Source organism: Ciconia boyciana, chromosome 8, assembly GCF_034638445.1.
Source record: "Ciconia boyciana chromosome 8, ASM3463844v1, whole genome shotgun sequence".
In the NCBI taxonomy this organism is placed as follows: Eukaryota; Metazoa; Chordata; class Aves; order Ciconiiformes; family Ciconiidae; genus Ciconia; species Ciconia boyciana.
The window spans coordinates 39,158,711-39,180,115 of NC_132941.1; the positions used below are offsets into that span (position 1 = coordinate 39,158,711).

A 21,405-nucleotide genomic window follows, 5' to 3' on the forward strand; every position below is an offset into this window, starting at 1 on the left:
GAGGCTGAGGTGGAGAAAGGGAGGGCGGTTGCTCATCTGGTCTTTATTTCCTTTCCCTGTTTCTTAATAGTTCAAGCAAAGGGCCCATTCCTGCTAGAAGCAATGACACTCTTGCTGTGGTATTTCATCTTGGAGGAGGACAGGCCACAGCCCGCTCTGTCTGCTAGCGTCCTGGGAGCCTCCACCACTACCCTGCTTTGGGGTGGGGAGGTTAGAGGGGGTGCGGGCAGTCCTTGCGTTGTTTTTGTTACAGTGGGAAGATTTCTAAAGAGGGCCCATGCTTTATCTTTTGCATGAAGAATTTCCTAGCTAGAAATCCTTATAACAACTGTATATGTACTTGCCTTACCTTCTGCCAGGTGGTTTTTGTTTACTTTTTTTAATGATGTATCAGTGGAGATGTCACAAGCAGTTAATGGAAAATGACATTTCTGACTACTTTAACCAACCAGGTTGTAGGGAAAACATAGAATGTATGAAAGAGAAAACATCTGTTAAGCAGAGCCTTTTTAAAAATTGGCTCAAGAGGCGAGGTCAGGTTCACTGGTGACAGGCCTATAGCAGTCATTGTTCAAAACTTTATCTGAGACTTGTCTAACTCAAGATTCATGCACACTGCTCACTTTTGTAGTAACAAACTCCCAGAACATGAAGTATGCTAGTACTGCCCATACTCCAGATGAAAAATTGAAGCACAGAGAGATCAAGTAACTTGTCCACAAACCCACAGAGAAAGGTTGTAGTCAAACCAGAAATGAAGCCCAGGCTTGCAGAGGCTCAGTCCAGTGCCATAACCACAAGACCACATTCTTCTCCTCGTGACATGCACTCTCCTGTTGGATCTTTCTTACTGTAGTTATACCTATTCTTATGCACTGCGCAGGATATGCCATGAACCAGGTCTTGAATCCTTAAGGATTTAGTGGGTAGTTGAAAGAGATCCCGTCCCGTTCAGAGCAGAAGGAAGGAAGAAGGCTGAGTTCTTCTAGAAACATCCTTTCCCCTGAAACTCGTCCTTATCGTCTTAACAATATTTCCTTTGCTTTCCAAGAGCTGTTTTGAAGAGATAAAACCTTTACAAGAGCAAAAGCATTTCTGATTCAGCCTAAAAGAAATCCCTTATTATTATGATTCATAGAAATATGAAGGGAACAAGAAAAGTGTGTCTGTCCAGAGGGTGCAACAAGCAGCGTGAAGTCAAATCAGAGCAAAATAAGCCATTTCCTGAGTGGTAACACTGCTAAAGTTGCATTTCATATTGCACTGTGCAATCGGCATGGAATTAAAATATTCTCTGCTTTGCCTCCTCCTTCCTACTCCATGTATTCTCAACCTCCTAGTGCAATACCTTCCCCTGCACGCTCCCTTGCCCAGCCTTCAGAGAGCAAAGCGCTCATCTTTTGGTCACCGTCAGAGCCCAGGACAGAGACTATTCAGGAAACTGCATAGGAACTTGATATGTTTCATAAAAATTTCTTTCTTAATTAAGGATTTTAAAATATCTGTTATATCAGGTTGACCTTGCTGTGGGCTACAAATTGTTAGGATAGAAGAAAAACAAATAGTGCCTTGGGATGACGCAGTTTCATTTGGAAACTGGGCAAAAAAATTAATGTTATTTTTAGATATATGAATGATGTCAAAGCTTCTAATTCAAATAAAATCATTATTTACTGTAATTGCCTCATTAATGTCATCTGAATCCTACAAACCACTCTGCCTCAGAAGAAAAAGTACCTTAGCATAAAGCAGTGGTCTCTCCTCACATCCCTGGAGATCAACAGGCTTTATTTCTAATGAACATGCAAAAGTAGCAGATTCCCAAGTTAAGGTTTGCTCTTAAGATCACTGTGGTATTAAAGTCCCTCCCAAAGTACTTTCATCAAGTGTAGCCCAGCAGATATATGGCATGGAGGAAAGCCACAACAGGTCCAGGTTTACAAAAGGATAAAGGCACCAAAAGATACAGATAGTCATACAGCAGGATTTTACGAAGTCACACGAGCAGCAGAGGAAGCTATCTCCCATCAGGTCCTTTCTCTACTTCCCTCTGTAAATTCACACCAAAGTTATATCAAGCTGCACCCAGTATAAGATTAAGCTACAGTAGTTCATGATGAGTAAGTACTAAATGTTTTGCAAGTTGCCATGTCTGCAATTAAAGTTCCTACACAGCTTTCACAAACAGTTCAAACAGTGGAGACAACTTTATTATTCTGTGTGTAGTTTGATGTGAAAAAAGTCTCAGATTCTCAGCTGAAACACAAAACAGAAAGCAACGCAAGCTCTATGGTCACCACATAAATTGGGAAATTCCCTGATCCAAATCCTCTTTTGAAAATTTGCTTTGACCAAATAGTGGCACACCCAATCTAGTTTGGACAGTCTTCTCATGCAGTTTCTTTACCTGGACACTTAATAAGGAAAGAGATACCATCGCAGGATCTGTTGGAGATCTGCAGCTGCATCTCAACATCATAATTCAGTCCAAATCTCTTCAGGTGGTGACTTTGCATAAGCACATCTCAGAACAGCAATGAAGCAGAAAGCAACATCCCACATGTTGAATGGGTCTTCAAAAGCACCTGCCACTCACTTAGATTTGGAATAAAATTACCTCCAGTGATATCTGTCTGCCTTCCTATCTGTTTTGCCTCTGGAAAGGTCCTATGACCTATGGGGAGGCAAGGGGTCTACCAGAGCTACTCCACTGATTTTTAAAGGACAGAAGATGATAATCTTTAGACTTGTCAGCTCACTGCTAGAGCAGTGCCCCAGCTGTGCCATATTAGCCTTAGGAGAAATCTGAAACCCACATGAAGCCATCTGAGGTGGACCAATTAAACAGGTCCAAAAATATGAGTCTTGACCTCAGCTTGGAAGAGGTAACGCCTCATTATAGCAAGGGTGTGACCCTCGCTGCTCCAAAACTCTGATTCCAACTACTGAAAAAAATGCCAACATATTTAATATGGTGTGCTACCAGAGGAGAAGGGGGAGGGATAGAGGAGGAGGGTATTGCCATTGTATGTTTTTCAGCAACAGATGAAGAGGGACAAAAGAGTCCACACATCAGGAAACTATTAAAATGAATACATTCCTAGTTTCTTCATAATTAATTCAGCATGGTCAATTTTGTATCAGAGAAGGGGAAAGAAAGATTTCAACAACTTCCTTTTATCTCAAGCTGTTTGGAAGAATATGATATTGTAACACTGAAAAGAAGTGCCTCACTGCATCCCAGCAGGCGAGTGTAATTTTAACTCTTCCACATGCCTAATTTGATATGCAAATCCCGATTTTCTACATGACATACAATACTTAAATTATATAGCAAAGACCCAGGTTCATTTAGGCACTACCCATCCCCGCTTTCTAGCCCCACCCCCCTTTTTACTTCATACTGCATTAAATAATACACTGGAAACAGTTTTTGCTGCACAATTCCCTAAGAGAAATTTTTTCAGTACATTTGCTGTGTTGTGAGAGTTAACATTTAGTTCACATTTTGACAGTTGTCTTCACATGCATAAGGACCAGAGACCTGTTCTTTCCTTGTTCTTGAAATTTTAGGTTCTGGGTTAGGCTGAGTTATGCAATACTTTCAAAAGAAGATTAATTAGGCAGCTATTTATATGCTCAAGTAATTCCATTGTTTTCAAAGTCCTACAAGAAAAAACGTTAAAGCTGTGACTGGCCGCAAGTATAGATAGTTAGTTTGGGAGCCCTTTCACAGTCTTTCAGCAAGTGAAGAGTAGCATGCACAGGTAAAATAAGTCCTTGAAGTACAGTTAACCAAGATAATTATTTGCAACTTTCCTTAATAGAAAATTCGGGTAGGGTTAGTGGAGCTCTGTGGGTCTGAAGGTCTACCAAACACATTAAACACTTGAACATTGCCTGTTGCCCTGTATGTAACATGTGATATAACTGAATATGCAAGCACACTGTTTGAAATTTTAAAACCTGGAAAATTCATGTGAACATTCAGCAAAAAAAAAAATATCTGAGGTTCGTTAGAATTGTGAATGCAAGGGGAGTTTCACCTTCTATTAAGACTCCACTAACAAGTTTCATCTAGAGAGAACACGTTTCTGTGCAATACACTATGCACCCAAATTTTCTTCTATGAAAAGGATTGACTGAAATTTTGTGAGTGTTATTTACTTGGTATGTTATAATAGCACTTAGATGGCCCAGATGAAGTTCAGGGTTCCATTATGCTACACAAGCTACATCACCATACATAGCCCAAAATGATTATACAATGCCACAAGAACGGCTGAAATGGCGGGGAACAGCAAAAGGACCTCCCCCCCCACCGCGAAATGAAGAGCTGAGGTACATGACCTGACCAAGATCAGACAGGAAATCCGTTAGGGCTACATACTCAATCCAGGTGTTGGAAGTCCAACACCAGTCCTGTCACCACATTACCATTCTTCCCAAGGATTTTTCCGTTACACTGCTTGCTTGTGTCAATACCTCCAAGTCTTTTTTTATTGTGTCAATACCTCCAAGGCCTTTTTCATAGGCCTTGTCAATACCTCCAAGGCCCGTGAAAACAGCATACTATTATTTAACCAATACAGTTGTTTTCTCAGACTGTATGGTACTGAGCTTTTACATGTTTTCTATTTCTATCCTAGCTGTGGAGTGATGACTAAGATTCGCAAAGGAGGAAACCTATACTATCAACTTCTCATACTATTCAGTGTTTAGTAATTGACACATCAGATAGTAACTAATATTTGGCAAATCTGCAAATATTATGCTTCAAACTGACTTAGCACAGAAATGAGTATTGTATATCTTTGGCCCAAGGACGGTTCTAATGATCAGCTCAACTAGGCATTTTGTAGCAGAAGGAAAGCCTTTGCTCCAAAAAGCATGGCTAGGATTCTGAAAAATCTGCAAAACCAGATTTTTATTTAAATGTTAGAATGTTTGCCAGGCCAGCTTCTTGGATTTCTAGACTTTGATCAGCATGTCCATGACAACCATGCCTACTGCTGTAATCATCATCAGAAACCACGTGTGTGTTATTAGTAACAAATACTGCCAAATCTTAGTCTTGGTTTACCATTGTGGAAATGAGATCAAAATCGCAGTTAACATACAATATGTTGACAACACTGATTTTTCAAAGCACCCAAGAGATACATACTCATATATTGAAATGACAAACATAAAACTGGTCTTCTGCCATTTCAAAATTTACCTATAAAAGTTCATTGACACAGCTTAATCGATATACTTTTAAATGGTTCCCAAAGAGTAAGACTTGGGGAATTAAAATGTTTGTAACAGCAGAAATAGGGTATTTGTTCAAGCAAAACAAAAAGACTAGTGTTATTTTGGCTTGCGCACTACACATACTCACATCTTTTGTTTCACGCTCTGCTCATGGAGAATTGTGTTCCATTCTGAACACCACCCTGCTAGAATGACACTGTCTGCAGGGCCAGGAAAGTAGAGGACTATATTTATGCTCAGTAGAGGTACCATGTATGAAGATGAAATAAAGAAGGGAGAAGAAATGTACGTAGGAGCAAACTTCTGTATACACTTGGCTGTGAAATTATTGTCCACAGGAAGTAATAGAATATACTACTAGAAAGAGCACCGTATATGGTGACCCCCGGAGCAGCAAGCAGACGCACAGAGCAGTCTCACCTGCTGCTAATTTTACGTTTCTTTGGGAGGCCAGGCATCAGCTCCAGCAACTCATTGTCCCCTTTTCCCCAGCCCAGCGCACTGACAGTGAGCAGGAAGGCTGCAATACACATACTGCCATAGAGAAGAGGTGCTGAGAAATCCTACTGACTATCAGATGCGGGACTGTAATAGTTTCATTATTTGGGACCTCAGTACAAAGCCGTCTCCTACCTTGATCAGAATTTAACAGCAGAAGTGGTACGAGTGTGATAGAAGGTTTCAGATCAGCAATAACAACTGATGAGCTTTTACTGCCCTGAAGAACAAGCCTGTTTCTGTGAATGCAGTGGTGTAAATTCCTGATGCTTCCAGTGACGATAAAAGCCATACAGTGGACTCCCCACTCAGAGGCTGAAGTAACCCTAAGCCTTGTGACAAACAACACCTCTAAGAAAATCCCAGTCAAATAAAACACATACTGGCCTCCTCTGTTAAGCTACACAAACAAGTTTTCAAGTTTTCTTTATTCTTCAGCCATGTCTTGCTCAGATATAATTTTATTTGTCATAAATCCTTAGTCTGGAATATCCAATACATCTAGAAGTTCCATAATATCTATTGTTCAGTAAATCAAATAATAGAAGTTTTTATTTAAATAGTAATGCTGTAATGACGAGTCTGCTTTCTGACAGTTATCCCCCTTTTCCTTTAACTGACCCATATCAAGTAAGAGTTCTTATCATATCACTAATACACAAATTATACCAGAGACAAGAAGGCTGAAACAAAGCATTTATTTGGTTTCTGTGTCCCCTAGATGCTCTTCCTATATTGCATGTACTAATTAAAGATGTAGTGACAGTTCATTTAAATACCTCAGAAGTCTCCAGTGTCACATCAGTCACACATCAGCAATATCATACACCACCAACATGGACTACACTCAGTAAGGAAAAACATTAGAATTCATTTTCTAAAAGTATAACCTTTGTATCTGTCTACGTATTTTGTTGATAGTCAGATTTAAATGAATACAAAAGTCAGGAAGGACGAGGAAAAAAAGTTGACCAATTTAAGGATTCCCTTTTATGTGCCATTTTGGCATAAGCATGCAAGTGTGTCCTCATTCTCTACACAGCCTACGCAGAGCTGAGAAAGATCAGAGGACTTCAGTGAATTTCCCAACACTCTACAACTTGCTGCAGAGTCAGGACTAGAATGCCAGGACACGCAGTACACCAAATCAGTCCTAGTACTTTCTTCTTCCTTTTCTAATGGAATATTTTGGGTATGCTTTATCATCATCATTTCATGTCTCTCAAAACGATGCACACAGAGTAGCGCAAAATAAGAGCACTAGGTTTTTTTAACGCCATCTCCTAGTTGTGCTGGCTTACAATTGGGAGTGTTAGAGGGCTCACATTTCAAAATAAAACTTTGGCCCTCCCACTCCTGCAAACCACCTGGGAGCCGGTCAGTGCATCAAGCTGTTGTTTGCTGTTATTGCTTTTCTGCTTTATTTGATGAAGCATCCTTATAAGCAGACCCTTACAGAGTTCTTCTAGGAAGGGGACCCACGTACCACTGTCATGCTGACTTCATCTTCCCCCTGTGTAACAGCTGGGTAACACAAACTTGGGGGAAGATGCCGGCAAGAAGAGCGTTAAATTCATTGTTCCTCTGCGTTTCACTTTGAGGGAACTCTCTGCCTGTTGTTGTTTATAATGGGTCTAGTTTTAAGCAGGGCATGGGGGGGGGGTTGGTTTGGTTTTGCTGACTCTGCAAACTGATACTTTGAGAGAATTGTCTGGGGAAAGCAAAGAGTCCTTTATTATGTCCACCACTGCCAAGTGATTTGGCAGATTCCTCCATGAGATGCACAGTCCGATGGGTTGTGAGAGAGCTTGGCTGGCCAGTTACCAGCAGAAAAGCTCAACTTAAACACTTTTAAAATCTTATTATGGCCAATTTGTGGTTTTGGCTGAAGAAAGAAAGAAGATGAAAAATACACGCAGCTGGGTGTCAGTGAAGGATGGAATATCAATGTCATTTTTGTTGCTGTGCCACACAAAAAATACTGGCTTTGTACGTACGTTAGATCTAGCTAAGGCAAACACGTGCACTGGCTAGGTAAACCTGCAAAGATGATTTCATTTGTCTGGAAGACCAAGGTGATGTATCCCTGTGTCATGAATCAGAGGGCAAGGTGCTTTCGTTTGGCTGCTAGTGGACAGAGGGCCCAGAGAGGGCTTTTACAGAATCTACGCTGCTTCCCAAATTCAAGGCCAGAGGGAGTCCCCTTCAGCCTCAGCACTAACTCCCATCCAAGACTGCCTTCAGTTTGTGCCTGAGGGCCACGAGGAGGGAAGGGGCTCTGGGCCACCACAGCTCGCACCCCAGGGGTACCTTGGGGAAGGAAGGCTGTCCCTTCTGCTAATCCCCGGCTGATTTCCAAAGTCAACACAGCACAAAGAATCTGTTATGTAGGCCTAGATCTGGGCATTGAAACATACTTCGAGTAATAGCTAGTTTCTGGTCCTTGATCCTCCCCAAAGGCCTACCTGTCCTGGCTGCATTAAATAATCTTTGAAATGTCTGAATGAAGATACGTATAGCTGTTGGAGAGCCATACACTCACATAGCAGGAGAAATGCTGGGCGCTTTGGTTTTACGGAGTAAGCCTGTCAAATCAGCGTTTAAAGCATAAAATTGTCAACTGCCCAGACAAAAGAATGCTGAAAACGTAAAAACCTTGTTCACATTACGGTTCGTAACCTAGTTTGAATATTATTTCAAACATGGTAAGACAGAGGTTCCACCAAGCTTTTGCAGCCAAGGGTAGAAACCGGGCCAAAGACTACCTGGGCCTAAAGGCAACAGGACGACATACGTTAATGTGGTAACAAAAAAATATTTTGCCATTCTGAATAGGGGCATAACTTTGCTAGGTTAACTCGGAACATAAATAAATCCCTATCTGCAGAAAGAGTAAGAAAAGGTAATGGTCAGTGAGGGAATTGCAGGACCTAAACACCAATGAAGGTTTACTATTAAACATTCAAATCAAGCCAGGGTGGGGAGGGAACAGGGGGTTAATGGTTTAAACAAGGTAAATCCCACATTTTGTAAAATAAGAGTCTTTAGGTTAATACCAAAAGACAAAATGTGTCTTCTTGCTCTGTTTTGGCACTTAGTTAAGAAAAACCTTTGGTGAAAACAGTTCTTGCCCTCCAGCTGGATGAGCACTGAGACACCTCTGTTGCAGAGCAGCTGGGTGCTCGAGCACCCTGCCGGGTAGGGCTGGCTGCTTCTGCGCCGAGGAGCAGGCTGTTTCTTGGAAATGTTTATGCAATTCAACTGTGCTGCTGCTGAAGCCACAGACGCTTAAAAAAAAAGGAAAAAAAAAAACAAACACGAAAACACCCAGCCTCAGACCTCTCAGGCCATTAGTGTATCTCACTCAGGTTTTGCCTTCCACCAAATACTGTCAAGTTTCTGTTTTGTTTGGACCTGAAGGGTGGAGGGAGTTGGAGAGTTGCCTTCACTGCTGTCAGTGCTTCCTAGTGATGTTTCTCACTAGAGAAAATGAGCTTGTTTGTTTGAGAATCCAAATTCCCTGTGGGGCATAGTTTGGGTAACAGAAGATATGGGAAGGAAAATAATATCTGTTAGGGCAAAGTACAAACATCCATAAAGCAGAATAGCGAAACACCTACAGAGAATGTTGTAGCTTTGCCAGCAAACTAATTAAAGTCACTGACTGAGGAGGGAGTTGTGACAGCCGACAAGTTAAAATAAAAAATAAATCAGAAGTTTAGTCTAGCAATTATAACAGGAAATTACCGCTGGAATCAGGGCTGCTATGTTCTTTTCCTGGTTCTGCTTCCAATTTACTGAGCAAGTTGGAGAAGCCAAATTTTACAAGTAGCTTCTAATTTGGAAAGCCTCCATTTCTGATGCCCAGCTGTACACACAGAGGACTTCACCGACTAACATCTTCAGTGCCCTCCTGTGCATTTGTGAGGGCAGAGCATTTCAGGGCATTGGCATCTCTGAAGTCAGCTACTTGACCTGGAGAAACCTACAGTTATCGGCCCACTCAACATGGCCATCTCTGAAAGATTGCCCTGTCTGTGAATTGTGGCTAGCGCAACATATTGCTGTGGGAGTCTGACAGTTAAATGCTCTTTATGGCTGGCATAACATATTGCAGTGGGAGTGTTATGTTTAAATACTGTTTGTAAACATTTACAAGACTTCTCAGGCACGCTCTGTCTCAAAGTCAGTGCTGTTACTTTTGGAAATAATGCACTCTGACACCTGCACGTTTTCTGAAAGCACTGCTTCTTAGTAGGGGTAATGAAGCTGCATTTCCAGGTCTGACTGCAGGAGGAGTTTAAGTAGAGTGCCACTGAAACTGAGAATCAGAAATAACTCGTCTTCTGTTCAATAACATAGCCCCAGTTGAAACTACAGATAAAGCAATCTGTGATGCCTCAGGAGGAGGGGGAACATCTCTCAGTCATGGGAGCTCTCTGTACACAGGGTTCCTACTCAATTCCATGAGAATTTCTAAATGAAGAGAGCATGTGGCTCCTTCTTACATTGACTTGAGTTGTGCTACAAATTCCTGAGAAGCAAAGCCGAATTAAGTGTCCAGAATAAGGATGTCTCCATAAATTGACATTTTCCTGCCCTACATTCAATGACAATCTCCCATCCTTATCAAGGGACACCATGGACCAGAAGATTGCACTCTGGGTGCCTGCCAGCACTCATTTAGTCATGGAAGTCCAAATGTTTCTCATTATACCAATGAACACTTTTTTTTCTTCTGTGCAATACTTCTGTAAATATGTGTGTCCTAGTGTGAGCTTCGTCTTTGCTGTGAGACAGAATATTTAGTGACTTGTCAGATTGAGTGTCATGAAGCAAATTATTCTAGATGTTTGCCTATTTGTAACAGAGGTTGCATCTGATCTTTTAAAGAAGAATATTGCTATGCTGAGGAATAAGCATGAAAAATAGAGAATGTGGTTTACTGACACTAGAGAAAAAAAAAGAGAGAGGCCAGAGTAGGTTTGGTGTCCTCCTGCTCCTCTTCTGCCCGCCAGCGTGTGGGGTGGAGTGCACTCAGTGTTCCTTTCCCACTTGCTCCCATGTGTGACTCTGGAGGTAACACAGCATACACCATCTCCATCAGCCACGGGAGCTCGAGTCTCAGAGCTCCTGCCAAGCTCAGGTCTCTGCCAACCACCTGCTTTTTCAACCCATGTTTTCACATAGAAGGCAATTTAGACCTACACACTGAGAAATCGTACAAGCTCCCAAAACAAAAACAAACCCTTTCCCAGCATGATGGGTCATTTAACTTTTGTAAATGTCATCTGGGAACCTTAAAAAAAAAGCTGCAGAAGCATGACATGTAAATAAATGACACAGAATCCTTCGATAGGTGACCATACCATTCTTCCACTATACAGGCAAAGTATCTCCCTCTAGGCAACAATAAAAAAAATACAGTGAATACATTGGCAGTATTTCAACACCTGCTAGAGACTCTGGGAAAAAGGCTTCATCTTTACAGCTATCTTCAGGACAGCTGTATGCAATACTCTCATCTTCACCTTAACATATTAGCATATTATGTACCTTACTATACTTTTGTTAAGTACAACACACAGTTTTAGTGAGTGTATTTAGAAAAAATAAAAACGGTATTTGTATAAGGTCATTGTCTACTCTACTAGCTTCCCTAGATAAAAAGGCTTTCTTTAGGGGACATTTAACATTTAGACATCACAACAGACCATTTGAGAATCCCTTCCTATTTCCTTCAAAATGTAGAAATCAGTGAAACCGTTTACCAAGAGCAAGAAACCAAATGAAGGTCATTAAATTAATGATTTCCACTAATCGAAAACATGCCTTTCCTTCATGCGCAATCCCAGTTTGTGCACTCCCTTATAATAATGCGTATCCACATACTAATGAATTGCCAGTATTTCATTGTTTAGAGGCTGTGCAAAGCTGAATTATAAAAAGTTTTCTTAATGATAGGTTCTGGTGGGGAATAGACAAGGATCTAGTTAAGAAATACAGTCCTTTACTAGTGAGCTGCTTCTCCAGATGCTATATATAATACTAGCAATATGTACTCAATAGAGATTATCTTATCATAATGAAATGGATATTAAAACTATTCACTGCAAAAAGCACATGGGCGTATTTCTAAATACCATGTTCAGTGTCACTTACAAGTATTACAAGTCTTCTTGAACTTTTGAATACTTCTTATAGAAGTAAGTCTAAGAACTATTAAACTTTAGCTTCAACATACGAACTCTTCACTAAGGGGATATGACCTTCACATCTACCTCCAATATCTTTTGCCCAAAGTTTCCTAATTAAAAAACCCCTTACTTTTCTACTACTCCCCCACACCCTTTTTTGGTCATTCATTGCTACTTCCCTTTGTTTTGTAGGCTCGTCCAAAAGGAGAAGGCCTGACTCCATACCAGGGCAAGAAACGCTGCTTTGGTGAATATAAATGCCCCAAATGCAAGAGAAAATGGATGAGTGGAAACTCCTGGGCTAACATGGGACAAGAGTGTATCAAATGCCACATTAATGTTTATCCTCACAAACAGGTAGGAGAAGTGCAGACCTGCTGGCATACAGGCTTGGAGCTAGGAATGCTCTTGACGTTATAACGCGTGGGTGAGACTTAAACAGGACTCGATGTGGACTACAGCACGCCACAAGAAATTGTTCCCCAGATGAGCTGCTCTTCTTAGTCCTGGAAATCTGGACTGGTGTCACCAGAGTTGCAAAATTCGAATGTCCTATCTTTCAGTAAAAATGCTTCCAAAACAAAATCTTTACCTGCCTTTATTATAGAAACAGACTGTGGGGCCTTATAATCTGAGATGGAGTAAGACAAGTTCAGCAGTAGCAATGGGCCTCCTAGTTCTTCTGATTCTCTTCATATTTACACCAATTTAATGTTTCATTCCACTGGTGGCAATGGAGTTATTTCACGTGTACTACTTTTTTCACCTGTTGAAATAAGACTGGTTTTGGTCAAGGGGTTATGTCTATTTATAAAGATTAGTGATAAAAGAGAACAAGACTAAGATGACTCCTGCCTACAGAATTTCTTGGTTAATGATAGTAAAGCAAGACAGCCTGGTTAAAGAGAGGTTTCTCCATTTCCATAACACCAAGTGATGCCCAAGCAAAGAACTTCAAGAGAAAGCCTTTCATTAAGCTGAAAAGGTCAAATCTAAGACTTAGCTCTGCTAGGAAAGCTGTATCTGCCATCCTGTCAGCCATAGCTCACAGGGTACACACAACCTTCCTCCCTGCTCCTTGCAGATTGCAGTTGCACCTATCCCTTGAGGTGATTTCCTGCATTTCCAGCTCATGATGGGAAAACTGACTGTCAGTTCCTGCTTGTATCCCACTAGAATTGGTCACAAGCAGTCAACCAGTTCAGTGGTCTTTAGTGGGAGACAGAAAGACCAACTGCATGAGCTCATACCCCTTGTTTCCCTGACAAACCAGGCTACAGACTGGCTGTCAAGCTGAATTTTCATGCAGAAAGTCACTTTTGACAACCCCATGAAAAATAAATTGGGCCATCATGGAAAAATTTGAGGGGGATTTTGCAATATTGCAGAAAACTGTTGTGGATGGAAAAGGTGGGAATAATTTTAGAAGAGTTTGGGAGGTGTGATTTGCCTCAGGTATAATTAATCCTAGCTGAATCTTAGTAATAAATAGAGCTCTGCATGGGTCAAGTTACCTGATGCCCACTCAGAGAGACTGCTCAAACCATAGACAGGTCATTTGGATGTACTTGCAATAGGTGCAAAGGAAATTCCATCAGGAGCCCTAGGTGTCTCATTAGTTACCTAAGTGCTTGCAAAATTCCTATAAAAAGCTCTTTCCGTGGGCTCATAAGGAACACTTCATACCATTTCATGAGATTTTGGAGGGGAGGGTGTCAGGAAAAAAAATCCTAAAGGAGGAAACTGTGACTTTATTATGATGAAAAGAGAGGAATATTGAAATTCATTGCAACAAGCAGGAAGAGGAGATACAAATAAGTTTATTAAGCTTTATCCCAGCCAGGAATATCAAATCAACTATATTTCCTCCTCTTGTACACATATGCATATTCATCTAATTCTAAGGGCAAGATTTGGCTCAGTCTCTACAACAACATTGCTTTCCAATATGCAGCCAAAATATTGATTTAGAATTGCTAGTACCTTGAACCAATATGAATTGCAGTTAAAACGTAGTGTTTGAAGCCTGCCACACATGTGGCAGAAGCCTTGGTTTAAACTTGACATTCTTCGAGATGATCATCCTTTTGTTCTATCATGGGAGTTTTTCTACTTTACAATGAACTTGTACAATTCCATGGCTGAGACAGTGAATATCTTTTTTACTGTTGGCTGTTTGAGATGATGTGATCCATTCCCCTTTCTCTGGGCTACTGCCACTCTGATTCCACACCTGAAAACAAGATGTCATCTTTAGAAAGTGCAGTCTAATTTTCCTGGCAAAACTGTGACTGGAAACTATATTGCAAGTGAGAAAAAGCAAGGACCTCTTTTTTTTGTGGAACCATATATGTGGAAGGAAAGCTAAGCAATTTTCTTTCACTAACTTACATGAGACAATCTCAAAGCTTCCCAGGTCTCTGGTTCCTTGCCTCTGTTTAGATAGCTTGTGTAGACAACTGCACCAAAATCCAGGCTGAGCAATGAAGTCATTTATCACATGCATGGAAGTACAGTCTTGAGGGTGAGAGAAATTACAAGACCGCTGGTTTATAACACAAGTTTATAAATATTTATCTTGTTCTTCTAAATTCTTTCCATCGTTTATGTTACCGTTCAAAGGGTCACAAGAAATTGCTCAAGAGGTATCCCATCCACACTATACAAGAGGCATTGTAGACTTGGGAATACGTATATTTTGTAGTAAAGAAGGTTTGCAAGTAGTCCCTTGGGCAGAGTTGTCCCTTGTGGCAGGGCTAGAGGAGTCTAATCTGCATAGTAGTACTAAAGTCAAAGACGTACTGTGCACAGGTTGCAGTCTACAATGCTTCTGTAAGCTGTGCCTGCCTTGGAGCCATATACATGGTGCTTCCCAGGGAATAATCACAGCATGTGCAGTGCAGGTTTCCACAGCTGACCCCCATCACTATGTTTCCACATTATTCCCTAAGGACACCATAACTCAGGATGTGGAAGAGCTTTGCTCTTCTTATCTATCCATGTGTTCATGTCCCGCCAGTAGGTACTGCAGCTATTTGAGATCTTCAAGACAAGAATGCATTTCAACTAGGCTTCCAGATATAAATAACTTGCAGCCAGACACTAGTGCTTTTTCCCAGAATTTGAACTTACAACTTTGAGTTGAAAGATTTTACATGCTGTTGTCTCTGCCTCACCTCTGTCAGCTTCTATTTCTCAGTGTTACTATTGTCATTCTTTCTATTCTTTTTCATTGTCCCAGAGGTGCTCTGTGCTGCTTCTGATTAAATATACCAGCAATACCCAGACAGTAGAGAAAACAGCATCAGTTCATGCACAGTGCCAGCAGCAAAGGAGAGCTAACTTAGGCTGCATGAGGTCAGCGCTGCTTCTTGACAGAGCCTAGTGTTTGCTAACCCATATGTGTTTTTTGTCCAAGCATCCAGCTCCACACCAGACTCTCTGTAAACATTTATCAACATTTATCTGTGTGGTGTTACTCTGCACCATTTTGGAAAATGTGCTCTACCCAGTCACCAGTACTTTTACACTAATGACTATATTTTGTAAAAGCACAGTCAAAGATATTTATTAAAAGTCCAATATTTCTAGTTTGAGAGTTAAAGCACAAAAAAAAATCTTATTGTGCACATAAGATTGTTTTAGTAGTTTTTTAATTAGTACTGCTACACCACCTTAACATTTTCTGTATATATTTCCTATTTATTCTTTAGATTTTGATTACTTTGTTGGCACCTACCATAGGAGAGTCCTCATTCATGTATGAGTTCCTATGCACTTCTAGAAGTTTTTAGCAATTGCTTTTTTCCCCTTCTCAGTGCATTAGTGGATGTCCTCAGCTAACTATGTGCTCCTATTGCCTTCATTATATGGGATCAGAGTATTTTCACTCTCATCTGAATCTTCCATTAGACAGTTTTTCCAACTTAAACAATTCATCTAAGAAAAGATGCTGCCTCTCCCTAGAAGCCATGTTTCTCTTGTGCCATTTTAACTCCATTCAAGAAAAAGAAATCCATATTGCTTTGTAGTATCTATTCTTTCACTGCAAAGTCACCACACTGTGATGTGATCATAATACAAGTAATCTATAAGTGGATTTTTTTTTTAATTTAACAAAACCCAGATGAACTGGCCAGACAGAAGTTCAACCTCCATTCAAGCTCAGACACTATCTACCTCTAGTGAAATAAATTATTTCTACTTCAAAACAATTTTGTTAATATTTTTTCTCCGCAATGTGTTGGAAATTAATTATCTCCTTTTCTTACTCCTTGCCCTACCATTTGGTAAACGTATCATTGCAGCCTAACAGATAAAAAAGTTATCTTGAACATTATTAAAAAAATTAATGGTCATTTTATCAGCAGATGCAAATCACTGTTGGCTCCTTAACATTAACTAGCCTTATGTCAAGTTACAAGAGCCTCCAAAACTACAAAAAATACTTAACTGCAAACAACTCAGACCATGTCTAAAACCAGTCAGGTGCCACATTTCCCAGGTGCCACTTTTCTCCAGTCCTCATCTCCATCTCTCTCATCTTCCCCGGTTACTTTCCTCAATCTGTGGACTTTTCAGTCCTGAAAGGTTTGTCCACATTGTCTCACAAGGGATGGTTCATGGTACTCCCATGTAAGTGGTTCAGGCAATAATATCAGAGTACTGAAGATAATAATCTCCACTCTGGATAGCTCTGGGGTAGCCATTCAAGTGCATATGCTGGGTCTGTGAATGGCTTGTGCAGCTATGCTCAAATCTTGATTTCCTATGCATACCTTTCGTTAGTGGGTCCCCGGAGAGGAGAGCAGCCACACTTCCCTGCCACCTGCTCTTTGTTCCTAGAGGCTCCAGGAAATGATCCCATGCCAATTCCCCACAAGGAATGTCTCAATTCAGCCCTGCGCTCTTACTCCACATACCCTATCTGTGAGAATGAGCTTTTAATCTCTCTAGGGCAGGAAAAGTCTTCTCAGCAATTTTACAGCTGTGTATATACTTCAGAGTGCTCTATAAATACAGCTCTAAATCTCTGCATTTAAGAGCGACGGTGGAGCGTGTATTACAAGAAGCAACACAAGAGCCTGATAGCAGGGCTGCTGCCATTCATTCCCCAACTCATCCACGGAGTGGGGAATCAGGTGGCTCTCACACCTGAGCTGCAAAACTGCTCCTTGTGCCAAGGAAGCTCTGCATGCATTTTTGTTTTCATGAATAAGTTGTCCCACTGTGTTCCTCCTTTTGCATTTCCACTACATCCCTCAAGCAGTAAACGTCCCCATGGGAGTGCTTACAGGAATTCACAGGACATGGGGCAAAAATGGGAGGCCAGCTGAGCTCAAGCCTTACTGAGGAATAGGAGACCAAAGAACTACCCTGACAAAGCTGCTCTATGGCTATTCCAAAAGCCATTTTCTGGGTAGTTACTTTAGCTACTCTAAACATAAACAGAAGTCTCAGATGGGACTTAAACCTACCTCTTATTCTTCCAAGGAATTTGGATTTTGTAGTTGTTTATGCTCCTTCTTACCCTGCTCCAGCAATGGAGCTGGTCCTTATAGCCATTCCCCAGCACTCTTGGCACTCTAACGGCCCAGATGCCAAGCTTTGAATTCTCATTTTCTTCCCCTGCCCGCTATAGTGGCAACATCTGCACCTGTGGTTGCTTCCTGGCTGGCCTCTTATCAAGGCTTCTTCTCTGACTTTGTGGCTCACTCCAGTGCTGTTTGTGATGACAGCTGTTGCACTGGTGCAGAACCAGCCATCTGGTGATCGACTTGTCCTCTTGGACACTATTTTCTTCCAGCTGTCAGGAATTTACTGTTGGACGGGAAATAATTTGGTATGTAAATACATTCTTCATGATATCCAAGCTATTACTTCCATGGGCAATGCAGTGGTCCCATGACAATTCCCATACCTGGGTGCATCCACAGCCACCTCTCTTCTCTCAGTATGGGGAGGGATGGGTCCGATCACTCAAGCCAAATAAACTTTTCAACAGTTTCAGGCCTACAAGTATGATCTTTTGACTCTTTAGATTTAATAAACCCTCCCCAGCATGCCCATACTTTTGTGCTCCAGCAGTGGGAATACAGATCACTCCAGACTGCTGCTTCTCTGAACTCTAAAAAGAGATTTCCGCCATTTAGCTCATGCAGTTATCATTCATTCCTAGCTGGCCTGTCCCAGAGGCATGCTGCTGACAGAGGCTGCTTGCTCTCTCTGAGCATCATGCCTTCTGATCTGCAGCCTTCTTATCACTGCCTCTTAGATCCACAGCAACAACTGAGGGCCTCATTAACATCCCTGTTCCCCCCAGGCAGACAGAAAAGCAGAGGGTCTGCTGCTCAAGAATGCACATTACATTTCATCCTTTTTCCCCAGCACATAATTTTTTATTGGACTAAAAATTTACAAATTCATGATAGCATGTGTGTCTTGAGGGAAGCATAGCTAGCTAGCTCCTTAAGACTGTTAACCTAACAATTATCCTGCCAGCTATAGTTGTAGAATCCATTTCTATTCACATATCTAATCTGTCATTTAATCATCTCATTTGCTCCATTAAGACTTGAGGTAATGAGTCCAGAAAATTATTTAAGTGTTTTCTTACATTTGAATTTTGATGTGATCCTTTATCCATCAGTGGTGCAATCAAATTGTTCCATTCTACAGCAAAAAAAAAATAATTCAATCTTCTAAATACAAACATAAGCAGCCACATTATTCCATTCTGCTTCTTAGTGGAAACAATTTTCCTCAAGGATGTCCTAGTGATGTTTTCTCTGACACCTAACACTTCATAAGGGTGAGCTTTTTATTTTGAGGGTTTTGGGTTTTTGACTGACTTGTGGGGAATGCAGAGTTCATTCAGTACATGTAGACTGGGACAGCAATAGTTCACAATTAAAAGTTAATTTGCAGGACAGGAATTGCTTTATAAATTTAAATTTATTTCAGCTTCATTCCCCCGAGGCAACAGCTTTAGTCCCCACCACCAAATGGTTTCCTGGTGGAGCTGCACAAGATTATTTCTACCCGGCAACTACCAGAAGAAAATTAAAGAAAGACGCACAAAAATGAAGAATGTAAGAGTGCCCATCCCTGTAGTTTTTACTGAAAATACGCACTGCCAAATCCTGGATGCTTGCATTTAAAAAAAGACAATGAAAATTGAAGTATTATATTTAAACTCTCCATTTAATGGAAAAAAGCATACCTCTCCCAGAGAAACATAGCAGGATTTTCTGTTGTTTTACAAGCTCCATTTCACCTCTCTAAGGAAAAGAATTATTTTTTCAGCCAAATAGCCTGTCCCCTTCTCCACACCCTCTCCAAATGCATGGCTGAGTTTTCACGCTACTGGCCTCTCAGCAGCAGCACAGAACTCTTGCAGCCTCCTCAGCTATTCGCATCTTCTGCATAATTCAGGCAAGGCAATCCCCAAAACTAATACACAGTGCGCAGCAGCCTGACCCTGCCGCACCCCTCCTGCGCCAGCATCTTCTCCTTCCCCTCTGCTTCCACCATGCCAAAGCTGGTGAGAATTGTCCAAGCTCATCCTGTGCCAAGGAAGTCCAACCCTGATGGACACACAGCTCTTTGGCCGTCTAACGTCCTACTCTTTTAGCATGGCGTAAGAAAGGTTGCAAGGGTGTAAGGTTATTTAAAGTCTTCCACAATTAGTAACAAATAGCAGCAGGACAAGAACAGTTGCTTCTCAGGGTGTTTGAAGGGGTTTTTTTGGCTTACAAGAAACCCATGAAGAGAAAACAGCAAATGGAGATAAACTGGGGCTTCACTTTATGCAAAAGCTGGATTGAAGTGTTTTTGGGACACAAACCATGCAAGCACACTACCAGTTTTGAAGCCTCAGCCCTCCACCGCCTCACCAGAAATGTAGCCTGGGCTCAGCTTGGCTCCGCTTCTTCCAGCTGGCCCTTGGCAACCTGCTTTCCTGCGTTTGTAACCCCTCTCTCCCAGCCTCTGTGTCGTAACGCACTGGTAACAATAACATTTCTGAAATTGAAATGCTTTGCAGGCCAAAAAGCTGAGCTCAATCAACGCAGGGGGAAAGCAAACCACGGAGAGCTATTGTTTCTGAAAACGGTCCAAAAACTCTTGGCGCTTCAAGGCATTCCCAATGTCCTTTGCACTATTTCCAGGAAAAATGATTCCCAAGGCCTTGCATATTAAAAAAAAAATCTGGCTTATATCAATAAACATGATAACTGCTGTATTTTTTCTCTTTAATCAGAGCACAGCTAGCATGTAGAAGCAATCAGAGCTGAGTCAAATAGCCTGTTTTAAGTGTAGCGTTTCAAAACTCTCAAATTCTCCATTGAGGAGCATAAATTAACTGCCGGGACTCCTGAAGCTGAGCATCATCTTTGACTATATTTATGTAATGCAAATTCTTGAAGAAAATTTGTGGGCAGATGTTGGTGGAATAAGAGGTAGAAAAGGGAGAAGGGCAGTTTTTCTGACCAAATAAATTACTCAACTTGTCTGTGTTGTGGCAGAAGCACTGCCTGCACCAGTGGCTGGGTTGCAAGCCTGGAAACAGGATTGCTCGTTCTGCTCTCAAATCCTAACATACTGACTTCCAACAAGTCATTCAAAGCTCAGTGGGGTTGCAGAGGGAGGTTAAAGGATTTAGAGGAGATGAGGGGTCCATCTACCTTCCTTATCCTCTACCTGATACAGGAAATCCAATTTGTAAATGAAGTTAAACTCAAAGAGTGGCCCAGGACAGAGGAAACTTTAGGCAATAGCATGGGTAAGAACATTGAATCAGTAACAAACCATTGGCAATCACCACTGAATTATGCCCATATATTGTTTTTACTAGCTGTGCAAATAGTAAGAGTGTTGCACTTATAATCCAATACAACCAAGCAAGAGTTTGCAGACATCCCTTGTTCAGGATAACAGAATGTATTTTGTCTCATTTTAGCTATTCAGAGAGCTGAGAAACCCTTCTATTCTCTGGATTATGAGCTGTTCTTGCAGTGTTACATAGACAAAAAAAAAGCTTTGAATGTTGCTGTTCTTCCTATCCACAGGGTCTCAGGTGGGTGGCTTTGGAATGAAGAACTTATAAATGAAAACTTAGATGATCAGGTGTACTTTAAGATTTTACAGCTAAAGGAAAGTCTTTAGGATTTAGGAAACGTGTGAAAAGATAAATTACAAAATTATGGCCATTTATATTTATCCACCCCCTGCTCCAAGCATCATATTTTGAAGAGATAAGGAAGAGTCCAGTATCCCTGTGAGAACAGCGAGAAGTTTATGGCTTGTTTTCAGATTTCACACCACATGCTGTCTCTACCACAGTCCCATAGAACAACCGCTGTCTTCATGGGAAGGCACTGTGCAATGAAGTAGTCTTTCAGGTACATTTCACAAAAACAGAGAAATTATGGGTTACGGAATTTTATTTTTTCAA

At 41.2% G+C, this 21,405-nt stretch overlaps 1 protein-coding gene across 1 annotated transcript in view; it reads left to right on the forward strand.

Moving 5' to 3' along the window:
* ZCCHC24 (zinc finger CCHC-type containing 24) overlaps positions 1–21,405 on the forward strand; it is a 119,512-nt gene that overhangs the window by 90,701 nt on the left and 7,406 nt on the right. Inside the window, exon 3 of the mRNA XM_072869807.1 lies at positions 12,144–12,308. Coding sequence (XP_072725908.1) covers positions 12,144–12,308 — 165 coding nt within the window. The remainder of the gene's footprint in view (positions 1–12,143; positions 12,309–21,405) is intronic.